The sequence below is a fragment of the Cheilinus undulatus genome, linkage group 11 (genome assembly GCF_018320785.1).
Source record: "Cheilinus undulatus linkage group 11, ASM1832078v1, whole genome shotgun sequence".
NCBI classification, from domain to species: domain Eukaryota; kingdom Metazoa; phylum Chordata; class Actinopteri; order Labriformes; family Labridae; genus Cheilinus; species Cheilinus undulatus.
The window spans coordinates 48,073,791-48,097,704 of record NC_054875.1 but is presented as its reverse complement, the minus strand read 5'-3'; the positions used below and the strand labels follow the sequence as shown (position 1 = coordinate 48,097,704).

At 40.0% G+C, this 23,914-nt stretch overlaps 1 protein-coding gene across 5 annotated transcripts in view; it reads right to left on the bottom strand.

Annotated features, from left to right (window-relative positions):
• The window catches only part of sulf2b (sulfatase 2b), a 213,639-nt gene that overhangs the window by 30,390 nt on the left and 159,335 nt on the right, over positions 1 to 23,914 (bottom strand). For all 5 annotated transcript variants that reach the window (XM_041799371.1, XM_041799375.1, XM_041799376.1 and 2 more), the window contains 7 exons: positions 21,138 to 21,258; positions 20,792 to 20,910; positions 17,313 to 17,464; positions 11,010 to 11,179; positions 1,482 to 1,632; positions 1,300 to 1,399; positions 617 to 692 (listed from right to left, as the gene is read on the bottom strand). In XM_041799371.1, the coding sequence (XP_041655305.1) occupies positions 617 to 692; positions 1,300 to 1,399; positions 1,482 to 1,632; positions 11,010 to 11,179; positions 17,313 to 17,464; positions 20,792 to 20,910; positions 21,138 to 21,258 (889 nt within the window). The remainder of the gene's footprint in view (positions 1 to 616; positions 693 to 1,299; positions 1,400 to 1,481; positions 1,633 to 11,009; positions 11,180 to 17,312; positions 17,465 to 20,791; positions 20,911 to 21,137; positions 21,259 to 23,914) is intronic.

Genomic DNA, 23,914 nt, shown 5'->3' with positions numbered 1-23,914 from the left:
CCCTTTTTTAAATATCTACTAATCTTGACAGTAAATTTCAGTAAAAACAGATCATATGTAAAGTCATTCTAAAACCACTTTAATATAAATTGTTTGTGGGATGGATTTAACAGCTGCACACATTTTACTCTCAAAACCACAACATCTTCTTTTCCTCCTTGTTTGATTTTGATAATGATCTTTCAGGGCCGGACAGGAAGCTTTGGAGGACCTGATATGGCCACCGGGCCGCCAGTTGAACATTGGTGCTGTAGTGGCAGATTTAACTTTGTCTTTATAAACACACCCTTACAGCTCCAAACATTTCTATGATCATATTCCATCAGTTGAGGATCTGTACTGACCACGGTAGATATCATCAAGTTCATTTAGCCATCAGTGGATGTAACGGGTGGCTAGCAGCTAGCCCCATTTGGCCCGTAACTCTACAGTGATGTCTTTTGTTGTGGGCCAGGCTTTAACCTCTCTCCTACAGCTAGAGATGGTTTCTATGAGGTAAAGAAATGCACTTCCTGGAGTGGTACACTCCTATTAATGGACACAAGTCGCATGCGTAATCGTGAATGAGGGGTAAAGCTGATTGGCTGATGATGTGCGAGTGTGTGATTGTATTTACATGCTGCCTTGCTCCACGTTGGGTCCTCTGATGTAGAACGGGACTCTGATGTCGAACTCGTACGGCATGGATTTACCTGCAGACACAAACACACCGTCATAGAACAAAGTTTCATCTGCTTTGTTAAAGGTGCGCTGCATGAAAACCGGATTAAACTCAGAACCCTTAAAATCTGACAGAAAACCGAGATTTAAAAAAAGTTGGGACACCATGTAAAACAACAACAGTCTGTAAACGTCTGGGAAGTGAGACCAGTTGATGGAGTTTTGGGAGAGGAATGTTGTCTGACTGACCCACTGACTATTAACCTAAATAGTTTCAAAATGCTCCTCCAGCTGTTTTTCATTAGTACCACTTACTTTTCCAGCCTTTTGTTGCCCTGTCCCTACTTTTTTGAGATGTGTTGCTGCCATCAAATTCAAAATGAGCTAATATTTGTCATGAACTGGTAGGATGTCTCTTGTTTGTGTTCTATTGTGAATAAAATATGATTTTATAAGATTTGACAATCATTGACTTCTGTTTTATTTACATTTACTCAGTGTCCCAACTTTTTTGGAACTGGGCTTGTAACTGTAGGCCTTGCTGTCTGCTTCTAGAAACTAGAAAGCCCTGGACATCTGATCTAAAGCTGCTTTTTAAACCCAGAAACAGCATTAAGAGGTTAGACTTCATGTCTTCACCTTTGACGAGGCCGAACTGTCCGATGTGGTAGCCGTGGTCCGACGTGTAGATGATGTAGGTGTTCTCCAGCTCGCCCGTCTCCACCAGCATGTTGTAGAGCTGAGACAATCATGTAAAGTTTTAGAAAGGCTCTAAGGACCATTTTTATGTTTGTCAATGTGTCTGAGCGTGCACCGTCTACCTTCTCCACGCTGTCGTCCACGGACAGAAGCGTCTGCAGGCGTTTCCTCTGCAGCATGTTGGTGAACTCCATGTGAATGGGCTTCATGGGGCCGGTGTAGCGCATGATCCAGTGCTTGTCTGGATTCGGGGCGTAGTTGTAACTGGGAGTACTGGGGAAAGAGAGAGAGACAGTTGGTACTGTGAACAAAAAAGAGCAAAGCAAAACAAAGACAAACACTTAAATGAAGAACATCTCCTGATTTGAATCGGTGGAGAATCATATTTAAGAGTGTGGTCATGTAGTTGTTAGATAACAGCAGGTGCCGGGATATTTGTGTGAAATCGACGCTTATATGAGCTAGACGTGGACCGCCGTCTGCTTTATGTAAACACAAGAAGGGACAGAAATGAGGCTTGTGCACTTTTAGGCCTCGTCCACATGGAGACGAATTCAGGAGTCTACACAAAAGGTTTTTTAACTGTAAACGACACTTTTGGAAACCGGGTCCCAGAGTGCACAAATCTGTTAACGACGACCGTTTCGTCTCCTTGTGGACAGCCAACCGCATCTTTCTTGAAATGATTATGTCACGCATAGCGTAGCTCTCTTAAGACGAGTGCATGGGTCCGGCCAAAACAACAATATCGGATTACAGAGTTGTGTTTGTGCTGCAGAGGCTACTGAGCTTGTTATGGCTTTTACAGCAAAATCTGACGCTCCTTTACCACCACTGCAGAACGCACACACCATATGTTCTTAAATCCAACACGGAGAACAACCAGAACGGCAACTAGAAGAAAAACTTGTCAGTTTTCTGTCATGTTCTTCTCTCTTTTGGTGCATTTCTGTGCCAGCGTTACAGCGCTACGTACAGGCTTGGCATATGCACTACAGCAGGGGTCATCAAGTACATTTGCACAAGGGCCAGATTTAGTCTCGACAGAGTCTCCGGGGGCCTGACTTTCAAATAAAGAAAAATTAAATCAACATTTTGTTCTGATTAACGTATTATTTTATTAGTATTAGTATTTTCTTTAAAACTGAAGGACATTTTCAGGCATTACCAGTGAGATCTATCCCGGTCTATAACGCCGTAGACCACCAGGAGACAGGCATGCCTGGGCTCCTGAAAATCCCAGAGAATGGGCCTCAACAATTATGATTTAGCACCAATATAAACTCATGTTTAACACTTTACACTGTTTCATTCTATTTCTGCAACATTTTGTGCCACTTTTAACCCATTTTTGGCACTTTTTGCTATTTTAACCCACTTTCCTGCCTTTTCGCTACTTTACCAGTGGCTATTTTTGCACCATTTTGCCACTTTAAACCCATTTTTGAAACTTTTTGCCCTTTTTTGCCTCTTTAACCCAATGTTTTTGCCATTCTATTCCTCCTTTTAACCACTTTTCTTGCCTGTCTCATCCCTCCTTTTTCCATTTTGCCCCTTTTTTGTCTATTTTTGCCACTTTTGATGACTTTTTTCACAACTGTTACCACTTTTAAACCATTTTCTATAGACTTTTTCCTTTTTTTCCATTTATACTAATGGTTTGCCACATTTTAACCCCTTTTCAACACTTTTCGTGCAATTTTTTGTCCCTTTGTGCCACTCCACAACCCATTTGGATCTTATCGCCCATTCTTGCCACTCTCATACCCCTTTTCACCACTTTATCTGGCCAATTTGGCAGTTTTAACACTTTTTATATTTACTAATAATGGCTGGCAAGTGAATTTCAGTACAAACAGATCAAATGTGAAGTCATTCTAAAACTACATAAATTGCTTTGTGGTGGATTTAACAGCTGCAGACATTTAATGCCAAAAGATACTCTTAAAACCACAACATCTTCTTCTTCTTTTTCATCTTCTGCTTTTCTGAATTTAATGATCTTTGGGGGCCAGACAGGGAAGCCATTGGGGGGCCTGATTTGGCCCCTGGGCCGCCAGTTGATGATCAGTGCACTACAGCGTTTTCAGTTGTTTTCAGAGTTTCTGTGTTTACGAGGATATTTCCTGAAACGATCCCTTCTTCACGGAAAACTTTTTCAAAACTAAACGGCAATATATCCATTTTGTCTCCGTGTGGACGGAGACTTATTCCACAGTTGAAGCCGCTGCTTCTGCTTCTTCTTCGTTTGTTGTTCATAAGCTGTTAGGAGCGTCAGCACTGCCTGGATTTGGGTGTAGATGCCACGTGGAAGCCAAAGCTGCAGGCGTTAAGTTCTCAGGTCGTCCATTTGCTTTGGGACATTCGTACAGACAAAATATCTGAAGAACACCTTGAGCGATTTTCTTCAAATTTTTGCACAAAAATCAAGCTTACCTCATTGGTGAACTGACTAGATTTTGAGGTCATAGGTCAAAGGTCAAGGCCATCAACCCTTGTGTTCATCCCTTGTTCATGGACGGGATATGTCAGAAATGCATTCAGGCTTTTTTGGTCAAATGTGGCACAAACCTACGCTTGGATTTGAGGGTAAACTTAGCAGCTATACCTCTGTTATGCATGTGAGCACAACATGACATTTCAGTCCCTTTTTACTACTAACTTTAACTCACTAACTTCCAAGTACTCTATCTGCAGAACATCTGATTCTGCAGGTGATTCCTTTTATTTCCATAAATAATCCTGTAGAAATGTCTGAGCATGTTGGTTTAATGTTGATATTCGCGACGATCGTTTTAACGAACCTTTTAGAAAACTTTCTACGGCTGTCTGAATTTATTTCAGTCTTATTTTCAAATCTATCTATAGAAGTTCTCTCTGCATCTTTTTCCTGATGAGGGCATGGTTTAAACTGGTCTACTGGGTGGATGTCAGTGTTAAAAATCCTCTAATAACCTCAGCGTGAGAGTGTAGGTCTGTATAATAGTGTGTGTTCAGAGCGGCTGTATGGGGAGTAATGAGAACAGATGCTGCTGTTCATTAATTATACACTCTCAGACGCAGTCCGAGGTTGTTCCTACGGCGTGTGTTCTGGCTGGATAATGAATGACTCCCATCAGCCGACTCATTTACTCCTCTCTCCTCCTCTCTCCTCCTCTGCAGCTACATAATTAAATTTCTGCGTGGGGACTGAAATAACCTTAAACATTAAGCTAGGCTCAGCTCTGCAGCCCTGCTTCCTCCTGAATGCACGTCTGCAAACATCTGCACGCTCTCCGCTCAGCGCCGTCGTCACATCGGCGGCGTGAGGAGAGAGATCCGTCAGTATGACGGAGAAACTGGTGACATGCAGAGATCCTTTAGGATGGAGAGTGTTCAGAAGTTTGTGCAGAATGAAGGCAGGATGGTTTGTTTCTGCAGAGCTGTTGTTTTAATCCACAAGAGGATCTTTCTGGGATTGACCCAAACGATGGCAGAGAAATATAAAAACCCACAGCTGTTCACAAAGCTTGTTGAACAAACTGTAGTCTGTTTGCATGAATGCTTTTTACACTCTTCATTCATATTTAAGGCCTGAGCGCCAACTTTGAAACAAGCACCCTATTACAACTGTAAGCATTCTTAGATACTATTTTGGTCCTTCACAGCTGATTTTAGGGGCCTTAACATGCCTAAAAAGTCCCAAATCCTTCCAGACAATGGTAGCTGTTGGAAGTTTTTGTCTGGTATTGGAACTATGCAAGTCTACTGCACAGGGGCCCCACATGGGCTGCAGACATGAGATAGGGGACTGGGTAAGAGCTACGTTCACGAAAGTTGGTACACATATGAATCATGGCTCAACAAAAAGAAAAGTCTATCAGGACCATCCTCTAAAATGTACAGGAAGAGCATTATGAAAAGTTAAAAGTCAATTTTTGGTTATTTTGGGCAACATCACTGTTGTCACATCTGAAGGATCTCCACCTACAGATTTTATCAGATTGTCTCCAAATTTTCTGTGCTTATACTTAAAGGGATACTAAAACATTTTGGCAAATTCACCCATTTCCATAATCCCTATAGTGTTAGTAATAGGTTTGTTTCCTTTAGTTGTCAGTGCAAGCTGATATGCCAGCTGCTCAGCTAACGCTATGGAGACAGACGGTATTTTTTGCTTCCCCTCTTCAAACTCATCAAATACACAATCCAACAACTCCAAAACGTTCTCGTGGACGAGCTGTGACCTGCACATTCACCAAGCCTCTGAGGGTCTATGGGTCTCGGTCCAAACTATCAGGGTCAGACTCCGGGTCTAACACGTACGGACGTATATCAAAATTTGCCACATTTTACTCAGTCAGACCGGTTCATTCAAAGTTTACAAGTATTAGCATAGCAACATAGCCACACTGGAGGGGGCGGGCACAAAACATTGAGACCTGCCACCGGCCAGCCTCCGGAAAATCGGCCAGTCAGAGGAAAGCAGGTCCGTGGAGCGGGGTTTTCAAGAGACAGCAGCGAAAATTAAGCGTTTCAGACAGGGGTTAAAATAAAGGTTTTTCAGGACGCCAGTGAGAAACATGAGGAGTTTTTTGAACTGTAAACCATTTGAAGCTACTACGTGGGTATCAGAGACATGGTGGAAAGCTTTGAAAAAAGGTATAATACCCCCATTTTAAAGAACCTCCTTTTCTAGAGTGTTTGGTGAAGATAAGCAGCAATGTCAACCACCACCATACTCCACATGAATGTTTACTGATCCTGAAAATACTTATGCATCAACTTCAAACTTTGTCACAGTGCCTCTTTCTGCTAATCCGACATTTCCGCCTACATATTTTGAGCTTTTCCTAAAAAAAAAAAAAAGCTTCAAACATTCAAACCCTGCACACCATTCAGCCTGGGCTTCAGTCTGCTCATGGATAATCATCACACCCACAATAAAGCCTCTAGGACCCATGCACAAATCCCAACAGGAAGTCCATTAATGCCATTTCAATTTCAAAATAAGACATTTTTGGTGGTGACAAACAACTTTAACCTCTTATACCTCTTCCATACATCATTCTGGGATCTTCTATACTTCACATCTTCTGGCAAGACAACAGAATCCACTGAACACGCCCACATGCAAACATCTCATCATGGCGCCCTCACCAGCCAACAGAAAGTGGCACAAATGGGTCATTAGTTTCTTTCTCTTACTGTGCTGAAATTATCAAGCCCAGATTTTTTTTATTGAGAACTGCTCAGTAATTGTCCACAACTCTGGCATGTCTTATTACTGTCGATAGCAGCATTTCAATGTCTCGCCAGTTTCACAAGAAGTTGGCATAACTCTCATATTAAACTTAGGATTTGCTTCATTTTCCACATGTATAATCAAAGTCTGACCCCTACACAGTTCAACAGTGATTTCATGATTTTGCTGTAGCACCACCTACTGTACGAAGCTAATTACACCTCTAAGACTAGAAAAGCACTCAGAGAGCATAGACCGCCGCCACTAGCCCTATCTCCCAATAGTGAAGAATCCTTTAAAAAATTCCTGAATCCAGATGGTGATCCGGATCACTACCAAAATCTAATCAGTTCTTCCTTATGCCATCTCTGACATTTCCTGAAGATTTCATCAAAATCTGTCCACAACTTTTTGAGTTGTGTTGCTAACAAACAAACAAACCCACCTGATCACATGACCTCCTCGGCGGAGGTGAAAATGTTCAACCTTAGTTTTATTTTCATATGATAAGAAATATCAGTCCTGCCTGGATCTACATAAGCATCTTCCTTTGTCATACTGCCACCTAGTGTTGACAGCCAGTACTAGCTCATCTATAATTATTTTACCTGGAATGGAAGACAAAGGTGGAGTTTAAAGTTGAAGATTGTGGTTAAAAAAAAGTCATACTAGTTTCTAAGATTGGCAACACACCAGACAGTTTAAAATCTGATTTTAGACTGAATTTCCTGAACTGCCAGATTTCAGGAGGTCGGGAAGAATTCATTGACTGATTGGCATGATTTTAATGTAGATTTCATCTCAACGAAGAGTCTCAGCTAGAGCTCACTGTGAAGAATAAAAGCAGGATGTACACACAAACTAAATCAGCCCTCCCCACCGCCGTCTCTGCTCAGTAAGATAAACCTCGACAAGTCTGATTTGGATCAGGACGGCATGTCAGCGTTTAGTAATCCTCCATGTTTGATTTTTCTCTCAGAGTAAAAAGGATTACCGTCTGTTCGGAGTCTTTCCAGCAGTGTTAACAAAACGGTCTGTGGAGCTCTGAATGGGATTTAAACGTCTTCCTGACAGCAGGAGAGCAGCCAGCGTTTCCTCCCCCGGCTGCTGTTTACATCTGCTGCATGAATTAAAGCGGCGACGTCGACGTCTGACATCACTACGAGGCCGTCTGACCAGCCTGTCAGCGAGTCGACGGACATGTAGAGACATCCAGAGGCTGGGAAATACATCAGGTTTTAATATATATATTTAAAGATAGGTTAAAATGGTACTTCTATACTTTAAATAATGTCAGCCAGGCCTGATGTTGAATACAAAGATCATTAAAAGAAAGAACTACTGATGGAAATATGATAACTGACCACAACATTATTGATGTGAATTTTTTTTAGGTTAAATCAGAAATTTTCTAACTTCATTTGATTTTATCTAAGAAGAGTTTATAATGTTTGTACCACAGCAACAAAAACAGAAGTCCCAGACACCCAAAAATGGGATATTTGTTGTTGTCGATCATCGAATATTGCAGGCAAACTCCTGCAAAATGTCAAAACTTCACAAATATGCTGGCAACATTAGTAAAAGAGTGAAGAACTGTTGGGGAGAGCTCCATTAACAGTGATATCATCACACACCAATGCTGCAACACAGTTGCACATTTTTGCAGCGTGGGAGTTCGGCTGCAATTTCTGGCAACTGACAATAAAAACTGGCCAATATCAGCTGTTTGCAGACGACGCCAGGTGCAGTGTAGACGTCCAGATTGATTACAGGAAGTTGTTTCTACACAGAGAAGCGCTATCAGAATGACCAAGCTGTGTGCTGTGTACGACGGTGACGATGGTTTATATCAGTGTCATTCAACACGTGGCTTTTGAGCCATATGTGGCTCTTTAATGTCTTCATTTAAAACATTTTTATGTTTCCATTGCCCTTATTTGCAGTTATTTGCCCCTTTTTTGCCACATTTAACCCATTTTTACTGCTTTTAGTCAATTGTTGACAATGCTTTTTGTCACTTTTCACACACTTTTGCCACTTTATCCAATTTTTGCCCATTTTTGACAGTTTTATCTTGCTTTTTCCAAATTTTTCCCCCCATTTTGCCATTTTTACCACTCTTTCTCAATTAAATACCATTCTTTTTCGATTTTGCTACTCTTTGCTGATTTTTTGCCCATTTTCACCAGATTTTTTTGCTAAATTTTGCCAATGTTAGTCAATTTTCACCATTTTTTGCCATGTTGTTGCTGCTTTTTGACGATTTTGCAACTTTACTCACTGATTTTTACCATTTCATGCCTCTATTTTACCCCTTTTCCCTATTTTTACATTTTTTTTTGCTGCTTGTTGACCATTTTGCTGCCTTTAACTTATTTTTATTGTCCCCTTTAACCCCTTATCACCACTTTTCACCACTTAGATTGTGGCTCTTGATCATGTATTTTTCAACAATTTGCCACTCTTAACCCATTTTTACTTCTTTTTTTTGTTACACATTTTTGCCAATTTTGCCCGTTTTTGACACTTTTTGTCCAGTTTACCCTTTAAAACGCTGGGTGACGACGCTATTGAAGCACACTTTGCATGACCATAATTGCACGACTGTTTGTGTAATCAGAAAAACTCAAACAGTTTCTGAAAGCTGAGAAACTGCTTCACAGTCAACATGTAGTTATTACTGTAATTTCACCTTTTCTCACTAAGAATCTTGCATAAATTTACCCCGCTTTTGTGTTTCTTCTTTTAAAACTCTTTAAACACTGTGAATAACTGCCATATATTACATTTTCTAAGTATTGAGGAAAAATGGGCAAAAGCTCATCCTTTCAGGACATTTTTGGGCCTTTTACGGTTAAAATAAGAAACTCAGGAGTGAAAGGGTGAAGCAGCCTTTCTCCATTAAATGTGACTTTTTCCCATTTTGTTACTCTTTGTTGTTTTTTTTCCCATTTTCACCAGTTTTTGGCTGATTTTTGCAGCTTCTTGACCATTCTTACTACCTTTAACTTATTTTTATTGCCGTTTTGTCTACCCCCCCAATTTGGCCACTTTTCCTCAAATTTTTTTTTTAACCATTTAAATGCCTATTTTGCCCTTTTCCCCCAATTTTTGTCACTTTTTGCCACCTTTAACTTACTTTTATTGCCACTTTGACCCATTTTTTACCACTTTCTGCCCTTTTTTGCAACTTTTCCCCCGTTTTTACCACCTATAACTTTATTTTTGCCCCCCACCAAATTTTTGCCACTTTCACACAGTTTTTTTTACCATTTCATGCCTATTTTGCCATGTATTTTTTGCCTTGTCACCAACTTTTTGCAGTTTTTTGCCAATCTTAGTCAATTTCACCCATTTTTTGCCATTTTTTTGTCACCTTTCCCCCATTTTGCCACTTGTTTGTGGCTTGTTGACCGTTTTTACTGCCTTTAACTTATCTTTATTCCCACTTCAACCTATTTTCTCCATTTTCTACCCTTTCTATGTCACTTTCCCCCCATTTTTGCCACTTGTGTGCCGCTTGTCGACCATTTTTACTGCCTTTAACTTACTTTTATTGGAACTTCAACCTATTTTCGCCACTTTCCCCCCATTTTTGCCACCTGTATGTCGCTCGCTGACCTTTCTTGCCTGGGGGTGCGGAGTCATTAAACGCTCACATATGGTCCGTTTTCTCTAAGCGGTCCAGTCCGGCATGGTTCGGCTCAATTTGCCAGAGTAAACTTCCAACTTGTTTGTGTTTCCACAGCCAATGTCTGTCCGGTTTTGCTTGTTGTCATGGAAATTCTGTCTCTTTTTAGAAAATCTGGATCATTCTTTTCCTTATATTGACTGTCCTTTGCTGGCAACTTCTGAAAAAGTGGGTGGGACTTGAGAGGAGCGAGGGCTTCCCACTCAAGTCCCACCCACTTTTCCAGAAGTTGCTAACTATGGCCTTCTGTTTAGCAAAAAAGGGCCCCAAAAGCTTCACCGACATCCCGTCCTCTGCCTCTGATATCATCTTTCCATCTTTACCGTCTCTTAAACATTAAATTTCCCACCTGATGATGTCATAAACCCTCTGCTTGTCCCTGACATCCATATTTGTTGCTGTGGCATCAACCCGGTTTCAGTATAGCTTGATTTTCACCTGAATCATCGTCTCATTTTTGGTCCGTGTCACCCGGCCCTATCAGACGTGCCTCTGAGGAGTTAAACTAAAATGATGAGCTGCAGATATAAAAAGCGTCTTTTTTAATGGGATCAAATCAAAGTGCTGAGTTTATACACAGACACAGTTATTAGTGAGGATTGTGTCGTTTAGTCTGGATTTATCCTGCAGAGCGGAGCAGAGCTGCTCTATTGTTCTGCTGGATTACTGCGGCTTAGTCTGATGCTGTGTGTGTGTGTGTTAAAGTGTGTGTTTTAGGGTGTGTGGGCTCACATGTGCTGCGATGCGTTGGGGAATGCGTTGCTGTACTGCGGCGCTGAATCCTCTGGTCCGTGCGGAGCGGCATGGCTCAGCACCATGAGCACCGGGCGGTGAGGGTAGATCCTCTTTGAGGAGCGGAAGTACCGCATGGACTCGGCCGTGATCAGGTCAGTCAGGTAGTCCTGGAAACACAGAGACACGGTACTCTGCTGTAATAATCATCTGATATTAATCCACTCAATGAAGCAGGTTTCAGTCACACTGCACCTTCATGAGAAGAGCGCTTCCTCCTGTAGGTCAGTGTGGTTTAAACACAGTCAGTGCAGCGAGACTCCTTTAAAATAATACACTCTCTTTATAATCACATTTATTATTATTTATTTATTATGGGTGGTACTGCATGTCCAGAGAGTTAGCAGAAACGTGCAGCCCTCTTTATCCACCTCTCCAAGGCAAAGATGCTGAGAATCTTACAGAACTCAATCTAAGGTATAATCCACTGATCAGATCCTTTTTAACCCTTTAAAGCCTGATACCTCAAATAATAGACAGAAAATCCTCAGCTATTGGAACCAGGAGGTTTTTAAACCTTTAATAAAAATTCTCATAAAAATTCTCTTTTTTTTTGTTCGCATTTTCTGCTTTACAAATATCTTCCATTGGAGGGCATTTCTATCAGACTATACCAGATTATATTAAAAATGTTTTTAAGCTATTATTGATCATGTTGAAGACCAAACTAGATCACAGAAGGGGCCCGGTTCTGAATGAAGGTCTAACCTGAGGGCCTAACGGGGTCCACATTTAACCAAACTATTAACCTCATTTTCCCCAGTGATAAATTATGGGGTGAAAAACTAGAACTGATGATAAATGATGTCAAAATAATAAGTTAAAAGGCTCATAATCTGAGAAAAAAAGTCAAACTTATTAGTTCAAAAGATCAAAACACAAAATTAGATGTTAAAATAATGCTTTAAAATGCAAATATATAAAAAGAAAGTCACAATCATGTTTTTAAGGCAAAAATATGACTTAAATATAAAAGGTGCACCTAAGAGGTCAAAATGTGTGAAAAAGTCAAAATAACAATTTGAAATGTTCAAACAGATAAAAGTCAAAATTATAAATTGAAAAGGTCAAAATATGAGTTAAAAAGTCAAAATTATAAATTGAAAAGGTCAAAATATGAGTTAAAAAGTCAAATTATAAATTGAAAAGGTCAAAATATGAGTTAAAAAGTCAAATTATAAATTGAAAAGGTCAAACGATTTGATAAAAGTCAAAATTATAAATTAAAAAGGTCAAAATATGAGTTAAAAAGTCAAAATTATAAATTGAAAAGGTCAAAATATGAGTTAAAAAGTCAAAATTATAAATTGAAAAGGTCAAAATATGAGTTAAAAAGTCAAATTTTTAAATTGAAAATGTCAGAATTATTAGATAAATGAAAATAATAGATTGAAAAGCTCCAAATATGAGATAAAAAGTGAAAATAATAAATTGAAAATGGTAAAAATATGAAATAAAATTCAAAATAATGGACTAAAGTCATAATTGTCTCCTTTACCCACCCAGCCCCCCGGTACACTGCTGAACTCCACTCCATGAAGGCTTCTGGCCGACAGCTGGAGAGACTTTCTAAAATATCTGGCCTCACCGTCCATCTGGAGGCCTATAAAGAGCATGTGAGCTCCTACAAAGAAGCTCTCTCCAGAGCAAAGTCCAGCTTCTACTCAGCCCTCATCAGTGACCAGCAAAACCATCCCCAGATGCTCTTCTCCACAATAAATCGCCTTCTCCGCCCCATTGACAACCTTCATTCCCCAGCCGACTTTGACCGCTGCACTAGGCACCTGCAGTTTTTCCAGGATAAAGTTGCCTCCATCCAGCAGCAACTTTCATCTGGACCTCCACCTCAGGATTTCACTTCACACCAGGACACCGCTCCTCCGCCTCACTGCCGTCTTTCCTGCTTCACACCCGTGGACACTCTCCAAGTGGCCGAATAGGTCAAGAAGGCCAAGGCATCCACCTGCTCCCTCGACCCCATGCCCACACCACTGGTGAAAGCATCTCTGTCTGTTCTGTGCCCCATCATGGTAGACATCATCAATACCTCATTATCATCTGGAATTGTCCCCTCATCCTTCAAAACTGCCTCAGTAACCCCCATCATCAAGAAGCCTGGGTCAGACCCGGAGGACCTCTCCAACTATCGACCGATCTCCAACCTTCCCTTCGTCAGCAAAATTCTCAAAAAAGCAGTCGCTGCCCAACTCCAGCAACACATGTCCAACCATGAGCTCCATGAACCTCTTCAATCAGGATTTCACACTCACCACAGCACTGAGACCGCCCTTATCAAAATAACCAACGACCTCCTCACAGCTGCAGATTCTGGACACATCAGCCTCCTCATCCTCCTTGACCTAACCGCTGCCTTCGACACAATATCCCACACCCTCCCCCTCGACCGCCTGTTTCACCATCTTGGCATCACTGGTACAGCTCTCTCCTGGTTTCACTCATATCTCTCACAAAGAAAACAGTTTGTTACCATCGGCACCTCTCACTCATCCCCCGCCCCAGTTAACCAGGGCGTGCCTCAAGGCTCTGTTCTTGGACCTCTCCTTTTCACCATCTACATGCTTCCCCTTGGACAGATTATTCACAAACACGGTCTCAGCTTTCACTCTTATGCAGATGACACCCAACTCTATCTCAGCACCAAACCATCCACTCAGCTCCCTCCCCACTCCCTGGTAAACTGCCTCCACGACATCAAAGCCTGGATGACCTCTAACCAACTCAAACTCAACAGCAATAAAACAGAGCTCATGGTTGTGGCCCCCAAAGTGCTGCTGCAGAAGGTTGGAGATCTCATGCTCGATGTGGACGGGACCTCCATCTGTCCGTCCTCCGAGGTCCGAAACCTGGGCGTCATCCTGGACTCCACCCTCTCCTTCCAGTCCCACATAAAGTCTGTCACCAAATCTGCCTTCTATCATCTCAAGAACATCTCCAGACTCCGACCATCACTCCCTGATTCTGTGGCTGAAACACTCATTCATGCTTTCATAACCTCCCGCCTGGACTACTGTAATGGAGTCCTGTCTGGAGTTCCCAGCAAAACCCTGGACAGGCTTCAGTACGTCCAAAACTCTGCAGCTAGAGTTCTCATCCACACTAGACCCTGGCAGCACATCACTGCGACCCTCATCCACCTCCACTGGCTCCCTATCAAGTCCCGTATCAACTACAAAGTCCTCCTCCTCACATACAAATCTCTCCATGCTCTGGCTCCCCAGTACCTTTCTGATCTCCTCCATCCATACACACCACCCCACAACCTTCAATCTTCAGACACCGCCTACTTTCCATGCCCAAAACCAAACTCCAACCTATGGAGACAGAGCCTTCAGTGCTGCAGCTCCCACCCTCTGGAACACTCTTCCTGCAGACATCCGTAGCGCTCCATCTCTGGACATTTTCAAAAAACGTCTGAAGCATTACCTGTTCACCACAGCCTACAGTCTTCACTTAACCAGCCCTCACACTCATCCTACCCCTCACATGGTTTGTCCATGTCTGTGTGTTCCTGTAAAGCGTCCTTGGGTTTCTTGAAAGGCGCGATATAAATTCAAGATATTATTATTATTATTATTATTATAATTGTGGAATTCAAAATTGAAAATATGAAATGAAAACACAAATGAATTTCTTTTCTTACCTTTCTTTTTTTCTAATTATTTTTATTCTTTATTTTTTTTACATTTTTATGACTGAAGGATGTTTAAGGATTATCTGCAGACCTCATATTTTAGGGCCAGTTATAATAAGAATAGGATTTGATCCTGCGGGCCGGGTGTAACTGTACCACGGGCCGAATCTGGCCCCGGGGCCTTGAGTTTGACACCCATGTTGTAGATAGAGGCCTCATTAAAGTGTGTATTGAATATGATGCAATCGGCTCTAAAGGGTTAAAAAGCTCCACGTTCAGACGTGTTTACAGTAACAGCTGAGTAAACACAACAACACTGAACTGTACACCGACATTTCTGTTTCATGGATGAATCTTTAGGAGTGTAGTGCTCTCTGGCTTTGAGTTGCAAAATGCATGCAACACACTCTTATAATAATAATAATAATAATAATAATAATAATAATAATAATGACACATTTTATCTATAAAACACTTTCTAGTAGTCCTTTAACTCATCATTCTGACTTTGTATTCCATAATTATGATTTTTCACCTCATATTTAAGAGATTTTATCCTTTTTCAACTTATCTCATATTCTTTACTTTTTATCTCATAATTATGTTTTTTTTTCAATCTTACAATTTTACATTTCCACCTCTTAATCAAGTTTTTTTTTCTTATAATTTCAACTGATCTTGTAACTCATAATTATGATTTTGCATCTTGGAAAGGAGTTTGATTCTCATATTTTCTCATTTAATCTCATAATTATGTTTTTTTACACTCAAAATTATAAATTTCCACCTTTTAATTAAGAATATTGTCTTGTAGTTTTAACTGATCTCATTATTCTGACATTATTTCATGATTATGATTTTCTTTTGCAGAATTTAGATTAAATCTCATATTTTTCCATTTTATCTCCTTACTTGACATTTTTTAATCTCATAATTAAGAATTTGAATCTCTTAATTTTGAATTGTTAACTCAAAACAATTAATTTTCCTTGACAGAATTATTAGTTTAGATCTAATATTTTCTCATTTCTTCTCATAATTTAAACCTTTAAACTTGGATTTATCGATTTTCATAATTAGGAGTTCTCATCTCACATTTATGAATTTTAATCTGACAATTTCAACTGATCACATTTTGGTATTTCATAACCATTTTTGTTCTCTCATAACATAACATTGAGATTAAATCTGATATTTCTCAATTTAACTTATTATTTCAACTTTTCATCCCATAATTATGAGTTAAAGTCTCATAAATTCACATTTTATCTCATTTTTTTTACTTCTTATCTCATAATTAGGAGTTTTTAACTCCTAATTATTATTTTTCATCTCAGAATAATGAGTTTAAATCTCAAAATTCTCATTTTATCCCAGTATTTTGATTTTCTAGCCCATTATCATGAATGTTCATCTCCATGTTAGGAGTTTTTATCCAATAATATTAGCTTGTCTCATGATCTCTATTTTTATCTGATAACTATGAATTTTCATCTCAGAATTATGTTTTTCCTCTCACAGTTTTAGGTTTTCATGTCAGAATTTCAATTTTATCACATAATTATGATTCATAGCATAATAATAAGTTTAAATCTTTTTGAGTTTTTATCTCACAAATTCATCCAATCTCATAATTAGAAGTTTTTATCTTATTATTTCACATTTAAACTCGTCATTTTGACTTTTTTTTTATTTGGCAATGATGACGCTCTATCTCATAATTCCATATTTTTATCCAATAATTTTGGATTTTATCTTAAAACTTAGACAAAATATCTCATAATTCCATTTTTTATCTCATAATTATCTTTTAGACTTAAGATTTTATTTCTACCATTTATAATTATCAAACCTTCATATTTTTGTTTTTGTAGTGAAATGGGTTTCCATGGAAACTAACGGGATTTAAGAGGGCAGATAATTTGTCAAACTCAACATACAGAAACGTTCCCTATGTTTATTTTTAATTTTAAATACCTGAAAACAATAAATTACTCACATCAGAAGTCTTAGACTTCTATTTTAGTGGAATCATCTGAAACTTTATAAAGATGCTTCTTAGTACATTTTCACTCATTCTGATGCTTTTATCAAAAGTAGAAAGACTGCTTACCCGTGTTTACCTCGGGCCTCCCCATTACTATAACTGCATACATAGAGTAGTATTTTCTAATTAATTTAGACATTTAAATGTACAAAAATCTACATTTATTTTCTTTAATGAATCCCTAATATCTGTTTTTAAAACTCAGGAAGTGTTTGAGTCAGAGCAGAGCAGATCAGCTCAGCGTGTAAAATCAGCTCTCTGCATGCAAAGTCTAAAATTATCCATGACTCAGGCGTTAATATTTATGTTTGACTGAATCTCATTTGAGTGGTTTGGATTCTTATTTTCCTCCTAGATGTGCTAAAGGAGGAAATTTGAACATTTGAAAAACTCCTTCTTTAAAACCTGTTTCAGAGGTCAGCTGACCTCACAGTGGTGGCTCCTTACCTGCTCTCCTCTACAGAAACCAAGATGCTGCTGATAAACATAAAGATTTTCTTAGTGTGTTGTTGTTTTTGTGTGTTTTTGCGTTGCGTGTCCGTGCCTGCGGGTACTGCGCTCCGTGTTTCTCTCGGACTCCGTTGCGGCTCAGCGTGTAGTTGTAGAAGCGGCTGTTCTTCACCAGACCGAGCCACTCTCTCCAGCCGGCGGGGACGTAGGAGCCGTTATACTCGTTCAGGTACTTCCCAAAGAACGCTGCAGCAAGGACACACAAAGACACACACATGTTAACACACACGTATTAACACACACAGACACACAAACACAGATGGAGGAAGAATTAAGGGAGACACAGAGAGGCAGTAGAAGTCTGAAACTGTCCCAGCCTCTGCTACAGTGACTGACAAAGACAACAATGTGTGTTCCACTGGTTTCACACTGGTTTCTACAGGCAGGTCTAGATGTGCAGTGGGAACATGAACAACCGTAGACATCATAACTACAACCAAACAACGACTAAAGACACTGTAACACATGTTAAAGAGGCTATTTTGGATGCATAGGGGAAGATAAACCACTGTTGTATTCATACCTTCAGGCCAAAAGAGCCTAAAACAGAAGCAGCTACCATCGACCACTACGCTGAGCTGCAGCAGGGTGGAGTTTTTTCTCTGTTTCTTATAAAGAATTATTCAAAAATCATCCTGTGACAAAAAGTCTTTAAAATATTCACATTTTTATAAAAATAAATTCCTTGCACTTTTGAGAATTTGACTCAATCTTTAAAACAGTGGTTCTTACATGGTGTGCCTTGGGAATCTGGCTGGACCCCTGAAAAACCCCAGAGAATGGGCCCTCCCCAGCCGTGATTCACTGATGAGTGTGTGTGTTGGAGCAGTAGCATTGGTGCTAGCATCCTGGCTAACAGTTACCTCCTTTGGCAACTAAAATTGACTTGAAATTGATGTTGAAATTATCACTATTCATGCTACTTTTAACCAAGTTAACCAGTTTTTCTACCTATTTTGCCACTAATTTTGTCAAATAAAACCATTTTTGCTGCTTTTTTGCAATTTTGCAACTTTTTAAAAATACTTTTGCCCCATTTTTTGCAACCTTTATGGAACTTTTTGCCACATTTAACCCATTTTTGCTACCTCTTTGATGGTTTTTGCCTACTTTTGCTATTATTTGGACATTTTTCTCAACACTTTTTACCACATTTTAGCAACTTTAACCCTTTTTTTCCACTTTTCTGCCACTTGTAAACTATTTTGTCACCTTTTGACACTTTCAACCCATTTTTGCCACCTTCTTGCTAATTTTCACTCACTTTGCCTTTGTTTGGCCACTTTTTTGCCTAATTATGCCCATTTTTTAATCACTTTTAAATCCTTTTAACCACCTTTATACAACATTTAACCCCTTTGTCCACTTAAAACCCATTTTTGCCACCTTTTTGACACTTTCAACGTGTTTTGCCACTATTAACTAACTTTTTTGGCCCCTTACGCCAATTGTTAACCATTTTTGACTTTGTCTTGCCACCTTTTACCCAGTTTTGCCATGTTTTATCATCACTTTAACCAATTTTTGCCACCTTTCAGGCCCCTTTTGCCCACGTTTGCCACCCCCAGTTGTCTGGGCCCCAGAAACCTCTCCCCTTTATCCCCCCTTATGGGCCACTGTGACTGTTATATTATTTAAAAGTCTATTTTGTATTGACATGAATATGGTGTGCCTTGAGATTTTGGCTTAACCTTAGGTGTGCCTTGGGTGAAGAAAGTTTGAAAACCACTGCTTTAAAGCATGATGGACACGTCACGGCCTCTCTGTGTCTCTTTCTCTCTGAGCCATTCAGACTCTTTTCTCCAGTTTCTAAGTCTGTACACATGACCTGTGCGGCAAAACATGATGTGAAGATGGAACGACCTGTGATTGGTTGTCACAGCCTAATCACAATGCATTCTGGGATACAAACAGACAATATGGTGACAGTGCTAGCTATAAACTGCAGGAACAATGAAAAGAATGGGTAATAAATAGATAAAAAGACATCCAGTATCAAAGTTACTGGTGTGGATTTAATCTCTAAAGTCCACGGGAAGTCAGCCAAGTTCCAGGCTTGCTAAAAAATGTTCTGTAAGAGTTACAGAGGCCTGGATAGCGTCATTAGAATGGCACAACGGAGGACCTTTAAAGGAAAAAAGGTAATAAGAGGAGGAAAAAACAATAAGTGCTAAACTTTGAATAACAAGTATCTTTTCTTATCGATAAGAAATGGACCTCAGGCCGTAGTTTGGAATAGAACAGGTCAGTGGTGTGCACAGGTGGTCGCCCCCCCTCGTGACCCAACTGTTGAAAAATGTGTGCTAAAGTGCCCTCTTGGGAGGCAAAACCCATGCTAAACTGCCCCCTTGGCTGGTTAAAAATGATAAACTGCCCACTTGGGTAGCAAAAAGGCATGTTTAAGTACCCTCCTCATTGGCAAAACACACTGAACTGTCCTCTTGGGTGAAGAAAACACACCAAACTCCAGAAGACCATTAGGACCAAGAAATACTATGAAACATTACTGTTGCAATGACTTTTATGTTGGGCTCGTTTATGATCTATATTGAGCCAGAACTATATCTCACAGAACCAGTTTGGATTATCTGGTGCTAATATGGTGTTAAAATGCACTAGAATACAGGAAATGGCATCTACTTCATTGAAAATGTTCTGGGGGAAGACCCCCAGACCCCCTAGGGATTTATTCATTTATTTATTTCTGTGTGTTCTTCACAGTCCAACGTTAAAACTACAGAGTTCTTGTGGATGCTGATCCTAACTACAAACTAACTTGAGTAGTCTGTCTAGTTAGTCTGTTTTAAGGTCATATAATGTGCCATTTGTAGAACATACAAACATGTCTGAAGTTTCCTCGAAAACACGCCAAACTTAGTGCCCTCATCAGTGGCGAGAATGCGCTGTATGTGCCCTTTTTTTTCCTTTCGCCCCTGCCCTTGAAAAAGTCTGTGCAAGCCACTGGAACAAGTCTTATTTCTTTTTTTTTTGTGCAGCTTTTCTCATACCAGTGATGCTCTCACCCAGCTCACTGCAGCTTTAGCATCTCAGAGTCAGCCTTAAAGACCGTCAGCAACGTCTACAGGGACGTACTCAGCAAGAATTTTAGGGAAATAAAGGGACATTTCTCGCTACTTTAAGTATTGATGTGCAGAGCAGAGGAACTGATAAAGTAGAAAGAAAATGCCCCGATACTGGCTGTCTACTAATGTCTGAAATCAAAGACACTCTTTTCAACAGCAGAGCATCAGAACTAAAGCAGACTTCATCCCTGCTCAGTCTAACTTAATAAACTCAAACCTCCCTGAGGTCTGACAAGGATTTGGGTTTTTCTGATGCTCCTTCCTGATCAAAAACATCTTCCAGTCCTAAACTCCAGCAGAAAGCCGGAGCAGGCGGGTTGACTCTGAAATCTAATTCAGCTCTTAATAAAAAATGTTCCCGCTTGCTCTCACATGTTGACTTAAAGCCCGAGCAGAGCCCACCATCTGTTTTCTCTCCTTGTTCGTGTACCTGTCCGGTATCCGGTGTTGTTGAGGTAGACCCCAAAGGTCCGCGGCTCGTGCTGTCGTTGCCATGACATCGAGGAGCAGTTCTCGTTGTTGGTGTAGGTGTTGTGGTTGTGAACGTACCTGGGAAGAGAGATGATATGGATTTAATCCTGAGAATAATCTTGGTTTTAAACAGCAGCTTTTTAATACACATTATTACAATATCTTATATATCTAGTATAACACACGAATAGAATGTGCTAAAATGAATTGTAGAAGTGGAAGAAGAGTGGAATATCCCTTTAATTTGTTTTAATAAAGGGAGATGTAATCATAGAAAATATAAAGGTGGAGGTTTGTGGACTTACTTCCCAGTGAGCATGCTTGAACGTGACGGACAGCACATGGGCGTGGTCACAAAGGCGTTAGAGAAAGAAGTCCCGCCCTCCTCCATGATGCGACGAGTTTTATTCATGGCCTGCATCGAACCTGCAGAGAAAAAAAAAAAACCCATTAACACTGATTTTACCACGGTAGACTCGGTGCACTGTTTCAGGGTAGTGCATTTTACATTATTTGACATGCCGACATAGGATGATAAAGGGAGCGTGTCCTGGGTTCTTTTGGGACATCCTGGTTGAGTCGTTGAAGAAATCATATTGGTAGACCGGCCACTCCTGGGAGGGTTCACCATTGTTCAAATTTTTCTCCATCTGTAGATAATGGCTCTCACTGTGATGGCTGGAGTCCCAAAGCCTCAGAAATGTCTTAGTAACCCTTTCCAGACTGATAGATGTCAGTGACTTTGTTTCTCATCCATTCTTGAGTTTCTGAATTGATCTTTTAGCCTACTTCACTTTGTCAGGCAGGTTCTATTTAAGGTTTCTGGATTCAGAAGGTCTGGCAGTAATCAGGTCTGAGTGTGGCTGGTGAAACTGAAATCAGCCTACAAAGAGATAATTCATTATTTAACAAGGGTGGGGGGTCAATTAGAAAGGGCAGAAAGGCAACCAGAATAAAGTTTGGGACAGTTTTCTGCAATCTTCTTCTCTGGTGCATTTCAGTGGCAGCATTACAGCGCCACTTATAGGCTTGGCATCAATACTACAGCATTTTCAGTCATTTTCAGTGGTTCCATGCTTATGTGGAAATTTCCTGAAATGATCCTGTGTTTACGGAAATCTTTTCAAAATGAAACTTAAATATCGTTATCGGATATCGTTTTCGTCTCTGTGTGGACAAGGCCTAAGGGTGACAGATATAAAAAAAAAAATCCAGAAAGGGCAAACACTTTTCACAGCACCGTATTTGGCAAAAATGGAGGGAAAAGGCCCCAACATCCCTAGCTTCACCAACATTACGTCCTCTGCATTTAAAGATGCTGTCATTCTTTGAAGTTTATAAAACATTCAGTCCTCTGCCTTTGAAGTTAATAAAACATTTTATCCATGCTTTAGAAAATGACATCATCTTTGAAGTCATCCTTGCCATTGAAGATAATTCATCCTTTGAAGCTGGTAAAAAAAAAAAAAACATTCTGTCATCTACCTTTAAAGATGATGTCATCCTTTGAAGATGGTAAAACAAAACATTCCATGGTCTGCCTTTAAGGATGATGTCATCCTTTGAAGATGGTAAAACAAAACATTCCGTCGTCTGCATTTAAAGATGATGTCATCCTTTGAGGCTGATCAAACAAAACATTCTGTCGTCTGCATTTAAAGATGATGTCATCCTTTGAGGCTGATCAAACAAAACATTCCGTTGTCTGCATTTAAAGATGATGTCATCCTTTGAGGCTGATCAAACAAAACATTCCGTTGTCTGCATTTAAAGATGATGTCATCCTTTGAGGCTGATCAAACAAAACATTCTGTCGTCTGCATTTAAAGATGATGTCATCCTTTGAGGCTGATCAAACAAAACATTCCGTTGTCTGCATTTAAAGATGATGTCATCCTTTGAGGCTGATCAAACAAAACATTCCGTCGTCTGCATTTAAAGATGATGTCATCCTTTGAAGATGATCAAACAAAAAATTCAGTCTTCTGCCTTGAAAGATGATGTCAGAGCTCACTGCCTCTTTATTCAACACTTGAGGACAAAAACGCGATAAACAATGTCGGTGGTTGGGACGAGATCTGGTTCAGGTGGGTGTGACGACTTTGCATATGAATTGTTTGTTAAAAAAGAAAATAAAACAGCACATAACAGCGAGGTTTTAAGTTTTTGTGTGAATGATTATTTTTCTGAGAATGCAGCATGTGTGGAAGAGATTATTTTTGAAAATAGAGGAGGAAAACATTTTCAAAAACACACTTCTATGTGTAGATTTGTCCCAAGAATAAATGTTGTCATCTGTTTTTAGCCTTTTTTTTCCTTCAGAACAGTAGACTACAGACGTAAGTATGTAACTTAGTGAAGATGACACAGTCACCGCATGTGTTCATTCTCCAGCCATCATGTCCTAACCCCTGTCAGCCAGCTTTATTATCTACTTATCCAATTTCCTAAGCCAGGACTGTTTCAAACACAGAAGGCCTTCATGTTTACTGGCACAGCAGACGATTCGCCATTTAACCAAAGCAGTTCCCGGAAAATGTCAGAAGTCTTTTTGACAGTATGAACGTACCAGGAAACTTCAGATAATTGTTCTCTGCTCAATAAGAAACCCTTCAGTATTTGAAGAATAAGAGTCTTTGTGTGGTAAAGGAATATGGCCTGGTGTTTGACGCAAAACCTGTGAACACAGCAGCAGGATGAAATAGGAAAAGGACATTTAGGAGCAGTTTTACTACTACCAGAATGGAGATGGATGGAAGGACCTGGTTCTGCAGGTAAAAGCAGAGACGTGAATAAATGTAAGGGCTGTTACCACCAGAACTGCAGTCTAGAATCTGACTTTTACTGTTGCTAGTATTCCAGTTTTACATCCCTTACCTTTGACTTTCTGTATCTATACTAGGGATGCACGCGGTTATCGTTTAAACGGCGGTTAGCGTGTAGTAGGAACAGCGCGGTGTGACAGATTTTTAAAGTAGTAAATGGAAATAAAGTGGTATGTAGGCTGCCGAGGGTTGAACTCACGTGTAACTTCCACCCAGAGTGAAAGGAGGCCAAATATCAAGGCACGATATTAATCTGC